At 43.0% G+C, this 23,937-nt stretch overlaps 1 protein-coding gene across 1 annotated transcript in view; it reads left to right on the top strand.

The window, feature by feature from the left end:
- Nucleotides 1-23,937, top strand: part of LOC147684103 (matrix metalloproteinase-23-like) — a 90,749-nt gene that overhangs the window by 18,555 nt on the left and 48,257 nt on the right. Inside the window, exon 3 of the mRNA XM_086944459.1 lies at nucleotides 7,368-7,504. Within this exon, the coding sequence (XP_086800585.1) occupies nucleotides 7,368-7,504 (137 nt within the window). The remainder of the gene's footprint in view (nucleotides 1-7,367; nucleotides 7,505-23,937) is intronic.

Here is a 23,937-nt window from a genome sequence, read left to right as displayed (position 1 = left end):
AAATTAAATCCTGAATTTTTATAATTCCTAAACTCTTTTACAGGAATGGCAACGGCTACATGTCTTTCTGGGCCCTAACCAGACTCCCCTCTGTTACAAGGCTCATTGGTCTACTCAACATTCCATTTCTCTATACTACATCCCCTGTGGAACTAAATCGAACAGTCTGCTACCACGCGTCCTACAACAAGGTCAGCACACCTCAAACAAAGACCCATTTTCTGTAATTTTCCACACCTTCCACAACAATACTCCAAGAACCTGACCACCTTTCCAACAAGAGGCCCATTTCATCCCCAGATAGGCCATACTACTTCCAAATCACTCCAGTCCTGTACTTAGATCAAACTATAACACGTTCCTCCACCCACCTGTTGCAATTAAACTTCTAGATTATACTTTCTATCACTAGGCTATGCCTGCTGATACAAAGCAGCACCTTCTGATGCTCAGACGTGCTTCTGGTTTCTGGGCCATGCCTCCATGCCTAATGCCCCTAGGCCATGCTTTTAACAAATAAGGGCCAGATGTAGGAGCCTTAATACCGGTCGGAAACGGCCGTTTCCAAACCGGTATTTGGCTTTTGAGATGTAGGGGGCATTTAATTTACAGAATCGGTATATTTACCGATTCGGCAAATATACAGAATCGGTAAAATACCGAATCGGTAAATTTATCGATTCTGTAAATCAAGATGTAGGTGGCACTGTAATCAGTGCCACAGGCCCTTACCGAATCGTTATTTACCATGGAATACTATTCCATGGTAAATAACGATTTCCAGTGTACATGCACATCTGTGCATGTACACCTGTGCCATGTGGCACACAGACATGCCCTAAGGGCATGTCTGTGTGTCACATGGCACACAAGCCAGAAACAGGGGTGCAACAGGGTGTCAAAGTGACACCCTGTCACCCTTGCAAAATCGGTAATTTTACCGATTCTGTAATTACAGAATCGGTATTTGCCATTGATTCCTATGGGCTTCAAGGCCCATAGGAATCAATGGCAAATACCGATTCTGTAATTACAGAATCGGTAATTACCGAATCTTACAGATTCGGTATTTTTACCGAATATTTTACCTACATAGCAATTACCAAATAGTGAATACCGAATCTGTAAAATTCGGTATTTACCATTCGGTAAATTGCTATTACCTACATCTAGGCCTTAAAATAGCAAAAAAACAATTCGACCTGTCACTCTACCATCCATACTGCCACTAAACAACAAATCCTACCGGTAATTTAAATCTCATGAGTGAAGAACGCACCTCTTTCCACAAGGCAGTGCCTTAAACTTTACCTTGTTACATGCATAAAATCCATTTAATCTTGCAGGAATGCCACACATCTCCTGCAGGGAGATCACACCTGTAGCCAAAATACAGCAGTTCCTACAATTAGACCACACATTCTGCCATCATGCTTTATGCAATTAAACTATACCCTCGACATCAAGACCACACGTATTGCACACAGACCACTACTTCTACCACTACACAACATTTCATGTCTTTAGACACACCACCTGCAACTAGTTTACACTTGTGTTAATAGGCAACCTCCTAACATTCAACCATGCCTAGTGCCACTGGGATCATAACTCTTTAAACTATTCCAAATCAAAGCCCACTAAACAAATCCACCTGACATCAGACTGCACCTACTACGCACCCGATCACACCATAAGTCATTATTCGATACCCACTGCCGCTAGACAAGGGATCATATCACCAAACAAAATCCCTTGCACGTAGAACACACCTCTTTGCACCAGACATACCACATTCCTCTAGACAACACCTTCAAATGGAGCACACCTCTAGACAAGAACGTCTATCACCAGACCATGAGTACCACGCTCTGACCACATTCCCAACGACTAGACCACACCTTCATTCACTAGATTTTACATCCCCCCTGATTCTACGGATCCTGCCTCTAGGGCATAATTCATTCTACTAGACCACTCCGCCTGCCACTTGACCATACCTATTGGCACTAGGCCAGACCTTCCACTACTAAACCAGCTTGATTACCACTAGACCCTACCAGCCCCTATACCATTACTAACTATACCACTAGATCATATCTACAACCACTTGACCTGGCAAGTCGCTGGCCAGTCTTACATTCTGGTTTTATTTTACCATATGGAATACCACTCCATCGACTTACTATGACATGGAAGCTTCAACATAGACTTACCACTACATTGCTCAGATATGTGCATAATATAATTGTCCACTACATTGACCAAAGCCAATCATATCCTTTACTTCTACCATGATCGTGGTCCTCACTTTATCTTGTGTCCTAACTCTAAAACTCGAAAATACCTATTGCCACTAAACCACAACAGCGGGCAACAGACTGCACATACTGTCCCTTGACCATGCCTATTGGTCCTAGACCATACCCACAGCTACTAAACCAGACTAATGGCCAGTAACCCACACCACCTGTCACTAAACAATACGTAATCTCACTGAACCATTCCATCTTCTAGACCATACGTACTGCCTCTAGACCATACCTAATGCCACTAGACCATACATGCCTAATCCCGCTGGTGCATACTTGCTAACAGTAGACATACCTAATGCTACTAGATCATACCAACTGCCACCAACACCACACCACACCACCTGACCCTATACCATTCCTTACTACCACTAAATCATATGTACAGCTACTAAGCCATAGCTACTGATGATATACATTGCCAACACAACCACAACTGCTACCAGCATAGCATACCTATGGACTTTAGATCATACTTACGGCCACTAGACCACATTCAGTGTCACCAGGCCACTCATGGTGCGTGCTACTCTGTCATACATCCTTACACTATATCATACCTATTGCAATTAGACAAGATCTTCTCCGACTAAACCAGACTGATTGCCACTAGACCACAACATCTGCCCCTATGCCATACTACTAGACCATTCCTACAGTCACTAGGCCATATCCATTACACTAAACCACACCAACTGCTAACAAACAATATGTGCTGTCACTAGACCTTACCTATTGCCTCTAGACTATAATTACTGCCACTAGATAACATTTACTGCCACCAGACCATTCTTGTTTGCCACAGCATATTACATACTACCACTCACCCGAATGTGCTGCTGCTAGATCATACCCATCGCCACTAAACCGCAGTAACAGCTAACAGACAATACATCCCGTCAGGAAACCATTCCATTTGCCTCTAGATTATACTTACTGCCGCCAGGTCCCATTCACTGGCACCAAATCATTCATATTGCCCCTAGATCATCCTTACTTCCTCTAGTCATTAGACCACACCTTCTGCTACTACACAACAATTGAAGCCATATGGGCAAGTCCCCACACACTAGTCTACAGTAAAAGGCAATGGGCCATACCCACTAACTCTACACAGCATTGCAATGTATTAGTCAATAGATCCTGTCATTGAACCAACACTTGTGCCTGTAAGCTAAGGCCCGGGTTCACCACGATTTCAAGCAACGCAGCACAGCAAGGGAAGTTGCTGCGTTGTGTTGCATGAAAGGGAGGGAGCAGAACTGCTCCATATTTACAAAGATATGGGGCCAGTCTGATTTCTCCACGCGCTAGCAATCTGGTGTCTGCCTAGCAACAATGCAGGCACCCTCGCACCATGTAGCTTTGTTGTGGTCAGGAAGGGAACCCTTCTTGCACAAAAACTGTCCTTTGAGTCTTATTCCTCTGGGTATGTGTGCTGCAGAACCCAGCGCACACCTCACATGCAAGGAGGAAGTAAAGAGGAGACCTAAAGATACCCTTGGTCTGCCAGCCTTGGGTAGGCACCTCCTTTTTGGCGTGAACCTATGCTGACAAGGTTTTGTAAATATGGGTTTGCGTCAAAATGCAGGTGTGGATGCACCGGACTGTCCATGCTCCACCCAGGTCAATCCACTGCATTACCTTTTTTACAAAGCCAAACAAATCAGGCTTTGTAAATCCAAGAAAGATTTTGTTTCGGGGCATTGCTAAAAAAGTGAAACACATTCAACATATGAGGCTGTCGAGACTGCTAAAGCTGTCTGTGCCTTATCTAAATAGATGAGACTGTGCGTATATTTTGGTGGGCGTCCGTATTTCATTTAGGGTGACTACGTCACAGGTTTACAAAACATTACGCTTGTGTAGGCACTCACGATTGCTTTGGCCACCTTGCTGCAACATCTGATGAGGGCCCTCTATCATTCCACTGAAAATGCCTCCAGCATGGATGAAAAAAAGGCCTGGGGCCGAGCATGGATCCCATTCGTGGTTCCTCTCGCCCGCACTGCAAGGACAGCAGAGGCCTTCTTTATTATCCATCCATGCACATGTTTTGGCAACCATGGATCTGAAGATAGCAGACCTGCTGTAGTTTCAGCAGGTCTGGCCTATAACTGCAAATGCCTCTTCAGTCATTGGACAGTTTAGGAACTCAATAAGACATCATTTGTACATCCTCACTCATTCTTGTACTCATGAATCCGTTCATCTACTCAGAACTAATTCTTGAATTCCCTCTCTTACCCATCCACAATAAAACACACACAAAAGCTCAACAAGCACATGAAAGATGAAAAGTAGAAAAAAAGAAAGAATGCTGCTGCCAAAATGTGGGAGGCATATGCTTGCAATAAGAAATTGAAGTACATCCGTCTTGCAATGGTGTTGTAAATGATGTATTCTTGTTTTAAAGTTTCAACATAGCTTTCAAGTTTAGAAGCAACACATTTGCCATCTTGAAATGATAAAACAATAAAAAACAATCATTTCAAGATGTCTACCAGTGAAGAACCAGCGGCCATGAGGGATGTGGCACACGGCAGATGTAATGAGCGGCAAGCGAACAGCACCATAGCATTATCTGAGAGGCTATAGAATGCTCGAAAAACAAAAATTAAAAAGTAAAGCAATGAAAGGGGACTAAAAAGGGTAAAATGGAAAACTATAAGCCTACCCGAACCAGCCGTGGAACAAAAGCACACTCCTTTTCAGAATGCTTTTGCTCCGTACGCAATAGAGACAAGGGCTGATATAGGCTGACCCATTCCACCATGGAGTAATAGGTGGACGCAGAATGTAAAAGACACTCAAAAGGACCAATTACGGAAGAGCACTGCCCCAAAGGCCTTCTTTGTATGTATATGAATTTATATATTTGTTTAGGAGTTTTTTTTATTACAAGAGGCTGACACACAACTAAACCGTTCAGGTTCTCCTAAGAGGGTCTAACAACGGTTATCATAGTGCAAATCACAGGGAAGCTTTAACAGACGCGCCAGGCGAAGTCACAGTGTATGACTCATGTTAAAAATGGCTGCCATTGCTAAAATCTTAGAAGTGAAAAAGCTTAGCCTGGGAATGCTCTGTCGGAGGACTTGCCAAAACACTAGACGGCACCTAGATGTGCCATGTTTTTGTTCTCCATAAGCACCATGATTGGTGTGTGAGAAACTGGAAAGCCCTGTCACAACCCCTCCGAGCCCCATATAGTACATGTTGCTTTTCTTGATAGCATGATGATGATCAAACTCTTGTCTTCTGAGCCCCGTAAACCTGACAATGTGTAAGATTCCATTTAACAAAATACCTGCCCACACGCTTTAACACGAGGAAATAGCAATTCACAATTAATGGTCCATTGACTTTAACATATGCTTTTCACAAAAAATATGTCAGGCCTACTCATTTTGTTGCAAATTTTCTTAGTGCACAGATCTGACCTGTGACATTTAACATGCCCCTCCCCAATGAACCCCCCAAACCTATAGCCTTGTCACCATAACCAGTGCAAGCCTACAGAAGTGACCATAAGCTTTCCTGAAAGGCAATCATCAGAAATACAATTCTAATATTACAAATATGTACAATATTACAGTTCAGAAAACAACCCTTTATAATAGGGCCAGACAAAAAGTATCACAGTGCAAATCTTTTATCCCAGTGGTGTGTCAGATGGGGTAACCAACACCAAAATACTCTAATACTATGGTAATATGTGAGATGCAACCTAACATTACGTGTTTACACCCTTTACCAAGTTTAATACCAATCCACCCTTTAAGGTCTATTGGCTTTAAGAAATGCTTTTCACAACTAATAGGCCAGGGCTACTGTCTTTGTCATTACGTTTCGTAGCAAACAGATCAGACCTACGGCATCTGATGTTACAATTGGCAAACAAATATACACGTATTCCTAAGAAGAGTTAATATGGAATATCGCAGTGCAAATCTTCTATATACTGCGTTTTTCAGAAGGGTAACTAACTTCAAAACTCTTACTAAGGTAGTCTGAGATTCCACGCAACATTTTGCAGGCTACAGCAGAGTGTAATGTGAATGCACCCATAAACATCTATTGGATTATATATAGGATTTTAGAATAAATGTTAGGCCTACTGCCTACATTGTAAACTTTCATAATAAGTAGATCAGGTCTTAATAAGTAGATCTATAGTCTTGATCCTTGGCTTGTCTCCATAATCAACTCAATTTTGCAGGATTAAACGTAAGCCTTCCAACAAGGCAAAATGTGTAGTAAAATGACTCTTTTAAGTGGGTGTACTCAGTTTTAGCCCTATCAAATGCTGTACTTGAATTGAATCAACAATTGGGGAGACGAAGCCTATCTCTCAGCATTGCTTCTCAAGAATCTATTTTCTGTTGATTACATAGGGCTGGCCAGACCGAATAAGAATATCTCTGTCAAGAAACAGCTTCATCTGTCTCCTCCAATGTGTACAGTAAGTCTTTTCACTGGAAGTGATTGAGAGAGAAGGTCACTGCAGGGGAAAAATGGGATTGAATTATTGGAAAAGAAAAGAGCTGAGGATGAAGATTGGATGAATCAGAAGGAATAAAATGAACTAAAAAGATAAAAGGAAGGTAAACGGTCCTAAAGGGTCATAAGAGAGGGTATATTGCAAAAGAAAGAATAGCAGTGGAGAGAGACGTTTTGATAGAATAAAAGCGATAAGAAGAAATACAATGTGTGGAAGGATAAGGGCAAAGACAAGACATTGCTGGAAAATTCAATTTCAAAAGAGAAGTAAATATAGATGGCTGAAAGACTAACATACATACATACAAGACCCAATACATAGTTCCACCCTTCTGAGGCTGGCAGAGGTTAGGTGACAAAGACTTGATATATATGCTACACAGCTGGGATTTCATGGACCCAAGGTAGAATGAACTTCACTCTGACAAAGTGTGTTCATACCACATGTTTCCACTGCCACTCATTATAGCCTGCTGCTCCTACACCATCTAGCACTGCTGGGTGCCACTCCTTATCACTCCTGACTGGTTGTTATCTCTAATCCACTTATAGGATCGTCCAGTACCCCAGCACTCTGAACAGAGAAGACACAGACAAAGCTTTCGCCATTGCCTTCAAGATGTGGAGCAACGCATCTCCTCTAACCTTCAGGCGCGTGCTGTCGCAGGAGGAGTCTGATCTCAAGATAGGTGAGTGAAAGCTCCAGTGGGGGCCCGCGAGCAGTTTATAAAAAAGAAAGAAGTGCCAGGGCCCAAGTTATTACCAACGAGGCCACCTAAGCTTGCACCAAAAAACTGCCAGCTCTCTACCAAAATCCAGGACAAATGTTCCAAATTAACCATCACACTACTACAAATGTCCAGTTTGGAATAGTCCAGGTCAGGAATGACCTGGCACACTCTAATTACTATTTTTAAGGTACATTAAATTGATACATTTGTAAACAATCTAGTGCTGTGCTCTACTCAAAAATAGGTATCACATTGTAACTATTCAGAACATCTGTCAAGCTTCATCTCATCACACAATAACCATCACCATATCACACCATGTCGTCCCACTCCACCCCAACCAATTGCTGAGCCCCATGGTAGAGCATATACCTCACAAAACTACACCATACCTCACCATATCAACATGATATTACACAACCAAACACCATTAAATACCACACCGGACAGCATCACATTACACTTTACCACATCATAGAACATCACATTTCTTCACACCAAAAAATCACACTACATCCCTAAAGCTGTGGAACACCTTGCCGCAGTACACTACACAAGACTGCAAAACACCACATCACACCATCCAACATTATACAAACCATGCTACACCACATATCTAATCAACTGCACCACATTCAACTTCAATGTAGCACGCCACATTTCACCAAAATACAAACAACCAATGTGATAGCACTCCTTACCATAGGGTATAACGTCACACTACTGCACTCCATACAACACTTGCCTAACCAGACCATAATACAATGTGACATTCCATCGAGCACCACATCTCTCAACAACACATTGCATGTCCGACAACTTTCACAATACAACACATAACTATGGACCACACTGCATCAACTCTCACTACACCACATTACACAGCCTACCCCACCCAATCAAATGGCACAACATCTTGAACCATCATGTTGCTCTGCATCACACCAACCAACACATCACCCCCGGGAAAATATCACTCTACCACTCTGTATACCACATATTCCCTAACATACCACACACTATAGAACACACATCCAACACCACTGTACACCACACCTTTCCAGTACATTGGTCTAGTATCAGATTATTGTCTCATATGAAATTGAGTCCTAAATATTGTCTTGAAAAATATCACCCATCTGGAGTACCAATAGAAAATCTAAGCCCAAGGGGATTATATTTTTGTTACCAGTATTTAGGACCGAATATGTATGTCAGACAATATTTCTGTACACTATTCTGACAAATGCAAAAAACAATTGATAGCAGAATGCTGAACAATGTCATACATTCACCCCAGTACAGAGATCTGGGCCTAAATCCATCAGTTTTTTTTTGCTTCCCATGCCGTTCCAGTTTAGACCCAGCCATATGCAAACCAGTCTTGACCCTGTTCCCCATGGGAACAGTCCACCCCGAACTGTCAAGCCAGGTCCTCCCTGGACTGGAAACAAGCATCCTAGGACCGGATTCGGTGTTTCACCCCATATCAGCCAGGCTAGCTCAACTCCAGTGGCATGGAGAGAACAGGACCCATGTCTGGGCATAAACGTCCCACTCGGAGTGATAAATGCAAAAAGAACAATTGATGGAAAGAATGCTGAACAATGTCATACATTCATCCCAGTACAGAGATCTGGGCCCATATCCATCGATTTTTTGCTCCCCAAGTTTAGACCGAGCCATATGCAAATCACTCTTGCCCCTGTTCTCCTGGGAACAGTTCAGCTAAGCCAGCAAGTACTCCTTGGACTTTAAACAAGCATCCTAGCACCGATGTTGGGGGTTTGACTCTCATCAGCCAGGCTAGCTTCACTTTAGTGGCATGGAATGCATGGGACCCACATCGGGTCAGACCCGTCCCTTCGGGGTGACAAATGCAAAAAGAACAATTGATGGACAGAATGCTTAACAATGTCATACATTCACCCAAGTACAGAGATATAGGTCTGAATACATATTTTTTTGCTCCCCATGCCATTCCAGTTTAGACCCAGCCATATGCAAATCAGTCTTGACCCTGTTCCCCATGGGAACAGTCTACCCGGAACTGCAAAGCCAGATCCTCTCTGGCCTGGAAACAAGCATCCTAGGACCGGTTTCGGGGTTCCAGCCTCATCAGCCATGCTAGCTTGACTCCAGTGGCATGGAGAGTACGGGACCCATGTCTGGGCATCCCCGTCCCACGGATACTTGTTTCCAGTCCAGGAAGGACCAGGTTTGGCAGTTCAGGCTGGACTGTTCCCATGAGGCACAGGGTCATGACGGATTTGCTTATGGCTTTTTCCAAACTGGGGTGGCTTGGTCAGCAAAATAACGATAGATTAAACCCAGATCTTTGAGACTGGGTTGAATGTTTGCATTGTTCAGCATTCCGCCCATCATTTGTTCCTTTTGTCGCACTATTCTGACACACAACTCACCACACCACTCAATATAGAGTACGGAGGGACACAGACTTAGGAAGGTTGAGGGAGTGCATCACAAGAACATCACTGAGGTGTCTTAAAGTTAACATTTTTAAATTTGTTTTGAAGTCCATTTTCAGTTGTCATTTGCGTTACAAGTGATTTAAAATGACAATTCTCCTGGTTAAAGGGCATGCTCCTAAAAAGGTGAAATGGTTTATGAAGTGTTTAATTTGAATACGAATCAATTTTACAATCTTTCTGAAATTAGATTTTAAGTAATGCTTTTGAAATTGCAAATAATGCATTAAAAAAACTAAATTTTGAAAAACATTCTCAAACAGAGTTGGCATCCTATTTATTTATTAGGTGTGTTTTACTGCTAGAGCAGACCCCTCGCCCACTTGCATATTCACATGAATCCTGGAAGAGAGGAGTTTCTCAGGACCAGCAACTTGTTAAGTTTTAAAAACATCGGTGTGCAGACCAAGGAAGAGTGTGATCACAGATAAAAGTTCCCTTTATTTTAGCAGCCCTACCATCTTCAACTCCTGCCTGCACTAGGATCAAGCGATTGTCAGTAGAATACTCCTACAGATCGCATACTTAACATTCCAATCTGAAAGCCACAATGCTCTACAATCTGCAGATAATTTTTCTGCATCCAGAAATCCTTACCTCACCTTCCGGCATACCCTTCCCACTCCTTTCTCTGTGATCATCCTGGTGTATCTTTGCTTTTAAATCTCTTCCTGTTTTCCTATTCTGTTGTACCCCCACTGTGGAGAAGTGTGGCTCAATGATTAGAGCGGCAGACCCTGATGCAGAGGTCTAGCCCGGGACCAGGGTTCAATTCCCCACCTCGGCGGGTCTTGGGCTCAAAATTCCACGGACCTGATAATTCTCGCCTCGGTGCCTATTCCAATCATGGAGTCCCACTCTGCAACTCTGGGCAATAGCTTGCTTAATCTCCACAACGGCCCCCACAACGCCAAGGATGCCTGGCCTCCACCTTGGGGGTGCCCAGGAGTGGACGCCTCATAGGGAAAGCCAGGATGGGTTCCACAGCGGTATTCATACAAGCGCCTTGAGACCCTTGCGGGTGAGTAGTGCGCTATACAAGTATCAATTTACACTGTGTTACTTCTGTTCTATATTATCTCTCCTTTACTTCTCTTCCCTGTTTTACCTTGTGTTCACCTTATCACTTCCCTTTCTGCTGTTTTACATTAAAGGTTTATCCAATTCTTCAATCACTCTAACTCTTTGTCCTCTGTCCTAACTCTTCTTCCTCCACTGTAGTGTATTTGCCATCTAAATCGCTTCCTTTGACCTTACCTCTTCCCTTTCTTCGCTCAATCTTTCCGGTCAATCTTACATGTTCTTTTTATCCCTTACCCTTCCTTCTTTCTAAGAAGGAAACAAACTTTCTAGTTAAAATCTAGATGGCCTCAGGCTTGTAGAAAACTATAAAAAAAACTACCCCCCTTCCATATTCTGTGCCCTTAAAATGTGTAGTAGTGCCAAAAATGCTTATTTAAATATAACACATTTAACATTCAGGATAACACCAAACTAAGGGGCTCATTAGGATGGCAGGGGACCTGAGTCCGCCTGCCATCCCTGCGGTGCTTGGACCGGGCCAGATATGTGGCGTTTCCGCACCACGAATTAGGATGCGACCGCCACCAATGCGGTCACATTCTGCAATTTAAAATCGCATGTCTAGCATTTCACTGCACCACATGGCAGGCACCACACAGTGCCTGCCTTTTGGTGCAGTGAGATGTGGGTACCATAGGTACCCCCCCAAGTACACCCCACCTCCCCCAGACGCAAGGGGAGCCTGCAACAGGCCTCTAGACCCAATCCCCGCCAGCGGAAAGGCCTTACATTTCCCATATCCTAATATGGTGGACGGTGCCTGCTAGGCACCGCCACCATATTAGTGGCCCTGCTCTGCCCGGCAGGCAATCGTTACGATTGCCACCGGCAGTAAAGCGCCGGACGGACTTTATGGCGGTGGGTAAATCTCATTGTGATGGTGGAACGATCGCCACCGCCGGCGGTGGCAATCGTTCCGCCATCGTAATGAGCCCCTTCGATATGGATACAACGATATTTCATCTTTGGGTCCCAAAGTATTGCGTTGAAAAGCATTTGCCGCCACAAATCTCTGTATGGAACAAAATGTCTATTTTATTATTGGTTACAGAGAACAAGAGCAGTATTTCTCCCAGAAGCTGTACATAGTTGCAGACGTGTTACATGAGACCATGACCGGTATGGGTAAGTCCATATTGTTCACTGACAAAATATCGACTCCCGAAACATCGCCATACCACAATACTGAGTCATAAATATCGATGACATAAATAACGACATCCTATATTTATAAAGGCAACTACAAAAATATTGGGGGAAAAATATCGATGACATAAATGTAGATGCTGCAAAAATCGTTTAATATATAATATATATATATATATATATATATATATATATATATATATATAAAATAATACATGTTACATTTAGCAAATAATGAACTTAATTAAAATAAATAGATTGGTTTCACCGCCCTGTAAGGACGTGGTCCGATTCCAATGGAGTGCCGACGTGCCCGTATCTACTTCCTTGGGGAGGACTCTGGCCCCGCCTGGGTTTTGGGAACTGCCGAGGGACCTGGTTACTTCGTCCTCCCCGGACAGTGCGGTTGTGCGAGTGAGTGACTCTTTGGGACGCGTGCTTAGCTTGAGTCTAGGGACGCGACGCTGTTCTTCTTCCCGGGCCGTCCCGACAACACCGCGGCACTTGCCGGACTGTGAGATTTCCTCTTCATGGAAGGTATTGTTGTGCTTGAACTTTGTGACACCCGCGGGCTTGGTACCGACGCCCTTGGATGTCGGCTGCACGCGTCCCAATGGACTCGAACTGCTGGATTTTTTCTTGGTGTTGTTCGGGCCTGATTCGCTTGGATCCTCCAGATCCTCCAAAAAGTACTGTATATTGATTGTCAAGGGGTCATTTGGTGGTTCTGTTGCTAGGCGGGGCCAGGGATGATGCATTTTAGGTTTCGGTGGCCCTCGCGTTAACTGACGGTGCTTTGGGTGTGTTGCATTGGGATTGTATTACTGATGTAATTGGTACTTGATGTTCTCCATGATACTCTATTCTGCTTCTGGATCTTCCCCATGTGCAGGGGTGATGGGCGGGGCGGGGCGGCGACTTTGAGGGCCCTGCTCCACCTATGCTTCTTGTCTTTTCTCTTTTTCTTTTCTAAATTTCGGGTTCCAATAGGGCAACAGGCACGCAGCTGGGGGGGGTAGGCCTTGGCCTTCCGCGGGTGTGCAGGGTGGGGGTAGGGGGGCGGGGTTTGCTCGTTCTTGTTTCCATGGCCCTTTAGTCTTTTTTCTTTTTCTATAGTGTCGTCTTCATTCATGGTTCCTGTAACGTGTATTGTTTTGAGAGGTGGGGTTAGGGTTTGCTACCCACCGGATTTGTGCCTACGTTTCTCCTGATTTGTGTGCCTTACCTACTTCGTCTGTATTTATACTAATTGTAGATATCCTGATTTGCGCGCTGTATTGCAGGACCACGTGTGATTGTATGGCACTTTTACAGTACTTTATATTTAAAAAATGAACCTCTGTAATCCTGACTTTGGACCTGATCGTTTGCCCACGAGTTGTCTCCTGGTATACGTATCGTCCCGATTTTTGAATTGTTCTGACTCTCCGCATTGATTGCTATACTTTTACTCTGTTTCGCGGCCGGCCGAGAAGGTTGTAGGCCCGTACCTGTAATTGATTGCAAGACTAATAAAAGTTTTCAAAATAAATAAATACATAAATAGATTGAATATACATTTTAACAAAAATAAAACACTTAACTTAAAAAAGTTAAACACATATATAGCTATTATATATATTTACTGTAAAATAACTAATAAACTATTAATGTATTTTATAATTTAACAAAATATATAAAAATGTAACAAATATATATATATATACATATACCAATAACATAAAAATGATGTTAAAAAAACATTCTATTATTAATTAAAACATTCAACTATTCAAAAATATTTAAACTTAAATATCCCACTCCAGTCAATGCAACAGTGGGGAAAAGGTTGGATAGCGGAGGGGTAAAACCTACTATTCCCACTCCAGTGGGTGCAACAGTAGGGAAAGTGTTGGATAGCGGAGGGATAACATTTACTATTCCCACTCCAAAGCATGCAACATAGGGAAAATGTTGAATAGTGGAGGGGTAAAAATTACTATTCCCACTCCAATGAGTTCAACAGTAGGGAAAGTGTTGGATAGCGGAGGGGTAAAAATTACTTTTCCCACTCCAATGAGCGCAACAATAGGGAAAGTTTTGAGTAGCGGAGGGGTAAAAATTACTTTTCCCACTCCAGTGAGTGTAACAGTAGGGAAAGTGTTGGATTGTGGAGGGATAAAATTACTATTCCCACTACAGTCAATTCAATTAAAAACAAAAAATATTTAAAAAACAAAATAATAAAATATATATATAAATGTTTTAATTTTAAATATTTTTATTAAAGTTTTTTCCCCTTTTTTTGTTGTACAGGGCACATAAATTTGTTAATGAGATACAGGAATATTGCAAAACATAAAGTACACGAAATATTAAATAAAATCAAGAAAAACAGTTTCAAAACCTAGACACAGAGTTCTATACATACATAATGTTTCTCTCACATTTATTCCATCTTGATACTACCTAGGATCTCCTTCCTTCCATCTATGTATGGGTTCCCATATTTGTATTCCTAATTTCTTTCCTATTTTGCCCCTCCTTGCATATATTGCTTTCTCAAGATTATAAGCTGCTAATAATTTGGCTAACCATTGATGAAAGGTCGGTGGTAAACGGTCCAGCCATGCTGAAGCAATACACAACCTCAGTACAGCCATAGCTACAAAGATGAAGTACCCATATTGTGTCTGCCTATCAGTATCATCAACCCCGAGCAGAGCTACTGCCGGTGTTAAGTTAATCTCTATTCTTAGTGACCTTTTAAGAAATAGCTCAATTTCATCTTGTGTTGTTAGTAAATGAGTACAAGTAGCGAACATGTGCACTAGATCTGCCTCAGAACTGTCACACCTGGGGCTGGTAATACCAGCTACCCCTCCCCATTGCGCTATCCTGGAAGGTGTGTGATACAGTGAATATAATGTTTTATAATGTTGCGCTTGGAGTACTGCCGAACACAAAACTTTCTGCCCCATATCAAGTGACATACGAAAACATTCCTTTTCTATACCTAACTTCTGTACCCATTTATCATCATACTTCTCAAGGTCATCCATGTTATGTTCTATCAGTTCGGCATAGAATCTTTTAATTGTGCACCATCCTGAATAATGTCCAAAATTGAATTGCTCCCAAATCCCGCTGGCCCTCCCTTTTTTGTCAACATAAAACTTCTGATTTGCAAAAATGTTTTAAAGTGTCTTGAATCTAAACCATATATTGTCTGAATACCAGTGAATTGCATCATTCCCTGTGCCCCCATCATATCTCCCATCTTGGTAATCCCGTGTCTTCCCCATTCTGTAAACACAGCATCTGCAAATATATCACCAGGGAGTGTACAATTATTACTCAGTCTGGTGTATGCATTGTATCTCCCTAGGCCAAACATTTTCGTAAACGCCTTCCAGGTATTATGTGCTGCTATTACCGATTTAAATTTGGTCCTTTTAAAAGAACTGTGATCAGTAAATTTCTGAAAGAGGTTCTCCGCATCTGCACCTAAAACTAAAGCGTAGATGGCTAATGTTCCTATCTCGTCCTGCCCTTCCATCTCTGCTCCCCCCAAAAAGCCAGTCATATATTGTAGAGCAGCTGCCCAGTAGTACAGCCTCAAATCGCGTAAGTCCCACCCACCTCTATCCCTAGGGAGTGCCATAAATCTCAGCACTCTTCTGGTCTTACTGTGCGCCCACACAAATCTGTTTATTATATGTTCTAGAACCTTGAACCCATTCGCTTCAAACAGCATTGGGATGGCCCTGAATAAATAAAGAAATTTTGGGAGAAGAATCACCTTAACGATATTGGTGCGTCCTACTATGGAGAGGTGCAAATTATGAAATCTGTCTAGGTCCTTATAAATACAAAAACATATTATAGTGTTAAATACATATCACAAATACCTACAAATATTATATGAAATAAAATATAAAAATATTTTTCAAACAAACATTATTTTAGTTACAAATTATTTATAAAGAAAAACATTACATACATTTATTTTATTTACACCCTACCCTATAACACCACACAGTTTACAGCCCACACCTAAATTAAAAATAAAATGTACTTCCATAATTAACATAATTATCAATGAAATAAATGTACCTAATTAAAAAACAAAATAAAACACATATTAATGTATTAACTTCCCACTCTTTACCTCTATATACCCCACAACCCAGACCTAAAATGAATTACACAATTCCCATATTTAATTTTCAATTAATTAAATATTAATTAACTAAAAATAAATTACTCCCCACCCTTTACCCCTATAAACCCTACAAGTTCGCGCTATATAAAACTTTATAAATAAATAAATAAACCTGCACCTAAAATTAAACAATATCCATATTTACTTTTCATTTACATATTCATTAACAACTAATTATTCATTAAAAATAAATTACTTCCCACCCTTTACCTCTATAAACCCCACAACCCCCACCTAAAATTTAATACACAATTCCCATATAAAATTAATAATAACAACAAATTATAAATAAATTACTACCCAAAGTTACACTATAAAATCTCAATTACATAAATATTAATAAATAAATAAATATCATTCATTTATTATAATTAAATTACTTCCCACCCTATACCCCTATAAACCCACTACGGAACTAAAAAACGAAAAATGTAATTAAAATTGATACCTGCTAAAAATGTAACACATATATTAAAAACCATAAACAATACTTATACAAAAAAAGTCCTCACATACATTTGAAAGATATACTAAAATACATAAAACTAATTTTTTTTAAAATCAATATTTTAAACAACTATATTTTTGCAAACGATATTATTGATTTCTATATTTTTTTAAAACGCTTTTTTTCTTACCTTCAAATCAATATTCTTGATCACGATATTCTTGTTGTCGATATTTGTTACTGACAATATTTAGGATTAGATATTTCTGTAGTTCCAAATTTCCAAATCAATATTTTGTCTGCACACCAGACCATATGAGTAAATCCATTAGGAAGCGGGAATGTCAAAACAACACAAAAATAAAATGTATCAGATATACCTAGAGAAAATTGAAGAGTTGACTACTCTTAATTCTTGTGCAAGTACTTTCATTTCTTACTATAATCATGTATGGTTTATTAGGTGCAAGGTATAGTGATCGAGGTTATGTATTTAAGTTACTTTGTATTTTAGTTATCTGTCCTATATATTCCATTATTTTAGGTGGTTTATTTTTAATTGATTGTATATGATTGAGGATTTTATGTTTTATATGTTTGTTTAGTTTGTTAAATCCCGTGAAGTTTGTTTGGGCCAGCATTATTTGTTCTCTGCAAATAACAAACAATACATTAATAAATAAGCAATGGCAAAGCCACAAAGCCGGGCTTGCATTTTCATTACAAGCCACTTAAAGTGGCTTTACCAAAGTCACCAGGTTTGTTGATATGTGTTTTAACAGCAGGCAGGTGTGGAAGTGTTATGATAACGTCCTCAGGATCGGTTTGTGGAATAGTATGCCCACCTCTAGATCGAGTCAACGCCTGAATAGCCGTAATGGCACAGAGCATTGAAAGGATCAAGCGAGGGGAAAAAGATGAAAGAATCAGAGAAGGAAAGGAAGGGGACAGCAGGGAGGGAGATCTGTAAGACATAAACAGAGCACACACATAAGACTATGTTTGCATCATTCAGAACTGACAGTAGATATCAAACTACCTTATAAGAGTTATACCTGTGAAGGAAAATATAACTCTTCTAGATGTGTAGAGGTATCTGGCAGCGTAGGAATTGTTGCGGGTAACTATAACAATACAAAAGCAAGTAACAGCACTATAATAATTATGCACTCCTTTCAGTGTCTCTCTATACATACATCACATAGGGAAGAACCTACCTAAGTATTCCTCTAACAGTGCATCACAGGGGAAGAGTGCAACCATACACCTCTAGAATACCCCTGTTAAGTGGAAGAGGTAAATACAATAGTTAGCACCTATACACAATGCAATATACACTGCCACCTTTTGTAATATCCACTTCTAGGAAAAAGAAACATGCGAAGACCCTTGGTACTTTAGTTCAATTACCAGCCCAAATAATGCTTCTTAGATGGGTTCAAGGGTATAATCCAAAGTATGTGAGGTGAATGACCACAACAGGTAATGTGCGCCCAGCACACCACGAAACCCCGTCAGGGTAATCTCCGTTGGCCGACAATGCCAACCGGGCCAAATCCAAAGTCAAAATTGTCACACAACCTACTCCACAGTAACAGCCGTTACCGAGTAGACCAAAACGAATAACAAACAAAGAACTCAGCGATCCCGCTGAATTGCGCTATGGTGCCAGGCACCCTTACCGCACCAGACACACCAAGTATTCCAAACGCCGCTATCAAAAACTCTGGAGGAATTCCCGACACCGCCATCAGCCGCCGGCTGTCTTTAATGGGTTATCGTGACAGTACATCCCCCCTTTCAACAGAGGAGATCACGGACCAGGTTTAGAGGGGCATCTCGTATGGAAGGCCGAGACCAAAACCGGGGCATGAATCCCCAGAGCAGGTTCCCACGAGTTTTCTTCGGGCCCATACCCCTTCCATGACACCACATACCACAACTTACTCCTCCGATGCTTGGAATCCAATATTCGTCTAACCTCATACTCCAGTTATCCCTGTACCAACAGAGGAGGAGGACGTTGCTTGCCCTTCGAGCGTGAAGGTTTCAACATTGAGACGTGAAACACCGGATGAATGCGTAAATGGGAAGGGAGCTTCAGCTTCACCGCAACCGGGTTCACGCGTTTCAACACAGTATAAGGCCCAATGTACAGAGGGTTGAAAACACTGTGTTTCCTGAAGCGTAGGTTCCTCGTGGATAACCACACCTCATCACCCTTGCAGTACAACGGACCTTGTCTCCGATGCTCATCAGCAGCAGCCTTGTACCTGTGTTTCACCGCCTGCAACTGATCCTGTGCTTTGGACAACGTTTCTTTGATGTGTTCCACTCTTTGCGCCACCTCCGGAAGGAGAGAATCAGCTTTCGGGTGTACAAAGGGAAGAAACCGGGGGTGTCTGCCATACAAACAGTAGAAAGGTGTATTCTTGGTAGAACTGTGAGTGGCACTGTTGTAAGCCACTTCAGCCAACCACAAGTAGTCCACCCAGTTCTCCTTACTGTTATCCACATAGCACCTCAAATACTGCTTAAGAGTCTGAGTCAACCGCTCAGTTTGGCCGTCTGTTGGCGGGTGAAAACTCGTGGAAAGGGCAGTTTCAATATGTAATGAAGAACACCATTTCTTCCAAAACGGGCGGTGAACTGTGAGCCTCGGTCTGAGACTATTACACTCGGTAATCCATGTAACCAAACCACGTTGACCATGAGTAGAATAGCCAATTGACCCGCCGAAGGCACCTGCTTGCAGGCCACAAAAGGCCCCATCTTAGACAGGTAGTCGACCACCACCTTTATTGCCGTACATCCCCGGTCAGCAGGCAGACCCACAATGAAGTCCACCAATATCCGATCCCAAGGGATCGAGGGAGTAGGGAGAGGCTGCAGCAAGCCCTGTGGCCGTGAGTGGTCGGATTTCATGCTTGCACATTGCGCACAGGCGGACACCCATCGCCCAACATCAGGTCTCACAGAAGGACACCGAAACTGCCGCAGCACACGCTCCAGGGTTTTGGCATACCCCAGGTGACCCGCACACGGTGACTCATGGCACCAAACGTAGACTCGCTTCCTCAAGGCCAATGAAGGCACCAACAACCTGTTATTAAACATTGGCAGGCCCCCATGCAACTTCCATTCCGGGTGTCTACCAAGCCATGTCCTCCAAACGAAGGAGTCAACACCCTTCTTGACATCCCTCAGGAACGTATCAGGCTGCATAGCACATACCACTCTGTCTGGCTCCACAATACTAGCCATGTCCCTCTCCCCACACAGGGTGACCGTCGACTGGCGAGTTAGAGCGTCCGCCTTCCGATTGTCCGCACCTGGGCGGAACGTGAAGACAAAATTAAAGCCAGAGAAAAACATCATCCACCTGAGCTGCCTAGGCGTGAGATGACGAGCGGCAGACATAAACTGTAAATTCCGATGATCGGAGTAGACCGTCACCACATGACGGGCTCCCATGGGGAAATGCCGCCATTCCTGAAATGAGTCCCGAATGGCCAGAAGCTCTTTCTCAGCAATGTGATAGTTCCTCTCGGCAGGATTCAGTTTACGCGACATATACGCCACCGGATGTAGCTGACCCGTATCTGCATGGCGTTGAGACAAGATTGCCCCAATCGCCACATCCGAAGCATCCGCCTCCACAACATAAGGTCTCTCAGGATCCGGATGGGCCAATACCGGGGCTGACACAAAAGCGTCTTTGAGAGCAGTGAAAGCAGCTTGAGCGTCCGCAGACCATACAAACACGCTCGCTTTCCTCAACAGCTGAGTGATAGGCGCCACCAACCGGGAGAACTGATTGATGAAACGCCTATAAAAATTGGCAAATCCAAAGAAACATTGTACATCACGGACATTACAGGGAACAGGCCAATTCCGAACAGCCGCTACCTTCCTTTCCGCCATCTCATGGCCATCAGGACTCAGCATTACCCCCAGAAATTCTACATTACGAACATGAAAGTCACATTTACTGAGTTTGCAGTAAAGATTGTTTGCCTGCAAAATGGTGAGCACGTTTGCCACATGCTGACTGTGCAGATCCTCAGAGTCCGAGTAGACCAGGATATCGTCTATGTAGACGATCACATACCGGTCCAAGATTTCACGAAAAACGTCATTTAGAAAGAATTGAAAGGCCGCTGGGGCGTTACAGAGTCCGAAGGGCATCACTCTGTACTCGAATAGCCCATAGCGAGTCTTGAATGCGGTCTTCCATTCATCCCCGCTACGCAGGCGGACCAAATGGTAGGCCCCTTTCAGATCAAGTTTTGTGAACACCGCAGCTTTTTTCACTTGTTCCAACAAAACACTGATCAAGGGAAGAGGATACCTATTTTTCACAGTGATGGCATTTAATGCCGTAAAGTCCACACATGCGCGTAGCTCACCATTAGCTTTCGGGATGAAGAAAAGTGGCGAGGCTGCTGGAGATTTAGATGGACGTATGAAACCCAGCCCCAATAGTTTGTCCAAGTACTCACAAAGGTGCAAGTTCTCAGGCTCCGTGAGAGCATAAATCCGCCCACAAGGTACCGCAGCTCCCGGGACCAAATCGATCTGGCAGTCATACTGCCTATGAGGGGGGAGTTCCTCAGCCTGTGCCTCATTGAACACCTTGCCAAAGGACTGATACACCGCAGGAAGTTGAACACATTTTTCTGCGGCCGTGGCAATACAAGACCCACCAGACAAGGCTTGAGCGGGTTTCATAGCTCCCTTATGACAATGATTCAAGCAATACTCTGAACCCATATGAACGGTTCTGGTGTCCCAATTTATACTAGGGTTGTGTTTTTCCAGCCAAGGTAAGCCAAAGATCAAACCATATTGAGGAGCCCTGATAACACTAAATGCAAGAAACTCAGAGTGTGTGTCCCCTAGTAACACCTCAATTTCTTCTGTGTCATAGCTAATGGGACCCATACTAAGCTTCCTCCCATCCACAGCATACACGTCTTCAGGCCTCTCTTTCTGCACTAGAGTTAATCCCATGCGTTGGGCTTCCGGTAGATCAATGAACATACCAGTTGCCCCTGAGTCAACCATAGCTGAAGTGACTACAGATTCACCGGCCAGCAGTAACGCAATGGACACAAACAAATGATTTGTTACCCTATTCATTCCACCACTTAAAGAAGGGACATGCATAGGACTCCAAGAAACCCCTTCATGTTTCCCAGAGTCTCTATCACATCTTCCAATGTGGCCATACTTGCACTACCCGACCAGGAGGACTAATATTTGTAGGTCGGGAATTCTGTTATGATAACGTCCTCAGGATCGGTTTGTGGAATAGTATGCCCACCTCTAGATCGAGTCAACGCCTGACTAGCCGTAATGGCACAGAGCATTGAAAGGATCAAGCGAGGGGAAAAAGATGAAAGAATCAGGGAAGGAAAGGAAGGGGACAGCAGGGAGGGAGATCTGTAAGACATAAACAGAGCACACACATAAGACTATGTTTGCATCAATCAGAACTGACAGTAGATATCAAACTACCTTATAAGAGTTATACCTGTAAAGGAAAATATAACTCTTCTAGATGTGTAGAGGTATCTGGCAGCGTAGGAATTGTTGCGGGTAACTATAACAATACAAAAGCAAGTAATAGCACTATAATAATTATGCACTCCTTTCAGCGTCTCTCTATACATACATCACATAGGGAAGAACCTACCTAAGTATTCCTCTAACAGTGCATCACAGGGGAAGAGTGCAACCATACACCTCTAGAATACCCCTGTTAAGTGGAAGAGGTAAATACAATAGTTAGCACCTATACACAATGCAATATACACTGCCACCTTTTGTAATATCCGCTTCTAGGAAAAAGAAACATGCGAAGACCCTTGGTACTTTAGTTCAATTACCAGCCCAAATAATGCTTCTTAGATGGGTTCAAGGGTATAATCCAAAGTATGTGAGGTGAATGACCACAACAGGTAATGTGCGCCCAGCACACCACGAAACCCCGTCAGGGTAATCTCCGTTGGCCGAAAATGCCAACCGGGCCAAATCCAAAGTCAAAATTGTCACACAACCTACTCCACGGTAACAGTCGTTACCGAGTTGACCAAAACGAATAACAAACAAAGAACTCAGCGATCCCGCTGAATCGCGCTATGGTGCCAGGCACCCTTACCGCACCAGACACACCAAGTATTCCAAACGCCGCTATCAAAAACTCTGGAGGAATTCCCGAACCGCCATCAGCAGCCGGCTGTCTTTAATGGGTTCTCGTGCGATCGCGTTGTGACGCGAAGGATCACGGGAACTGTAGTTTTCGGCCCAGGGCGTGCCAGGAATTGTAGTTCCTTCGGTCGCGATCGTGACAGAAAGAGCTGCTCAGTGGAAATCATCATCCACTCCATTCCACTTTACGACCCTCCAATTTACGCCACTCTACACCACTCCACTCTACAACCTCCATTCTATAACACTCTACTACATACCACTCCACTGTACAACACTCTACTCCACTTTATGCCACCCCACTGTACTTCACTCTACACCCCTCCACCCTACAACACTTTATTCTACCGTGCCTCTCCATTCCACACTACTCTACTCCACAACATTTTACTCCACATTGCTTTATGTCACTCCGCAACACTCCACTGTACGACACACTACTCCACTGCCTCACTCATGACTCCCAACAAGACAGACACAAGTCTGGGATTGCTCGTGTTCTGGTCTAGACGGAACGTGGCCTGGCATTTCGGTCTGGGCTGGTCTAATTGGAGCATGACCAGGGCTAATTTGCATATGGCTGCTCTCTACCTGAGGTAGAATGGCGGGCAATAGCAATGAAGAATGGGCATGAGGCCAGTGGTAATTCCCAGTGGCTGGAATTATTTGAAGCATTAAAACACACTATCTTGCTGTTCTTCCTCATACTAAGGTGGTTTCTTAATTTCACATCCAAGAAACGCTCACGTAACAGGCAGTCGATGGAGCTCAAATCTTTGGCCAGGCCCCACTCACTACGCCGGAAAAT

The sequence above is a fragment of the Lissotriton vulgaris genome, chromosome 11, assembly GCF_964263255.1.
Source record: "Lissotriton vulgaris chromosome 11, aLisVul1.2, whole genome shotgun sequence".
NCBI classification, from domain to species: domain Eukaryota; kingdom Metazoa; phylum Chordata; class Amphibia; order Caudata; family Salamandridae; genus Lissotriton; species Lissotriton vulgaris.
This window is presented reverse-complemented; position numbering and strand designations above follow the sequence as displayed.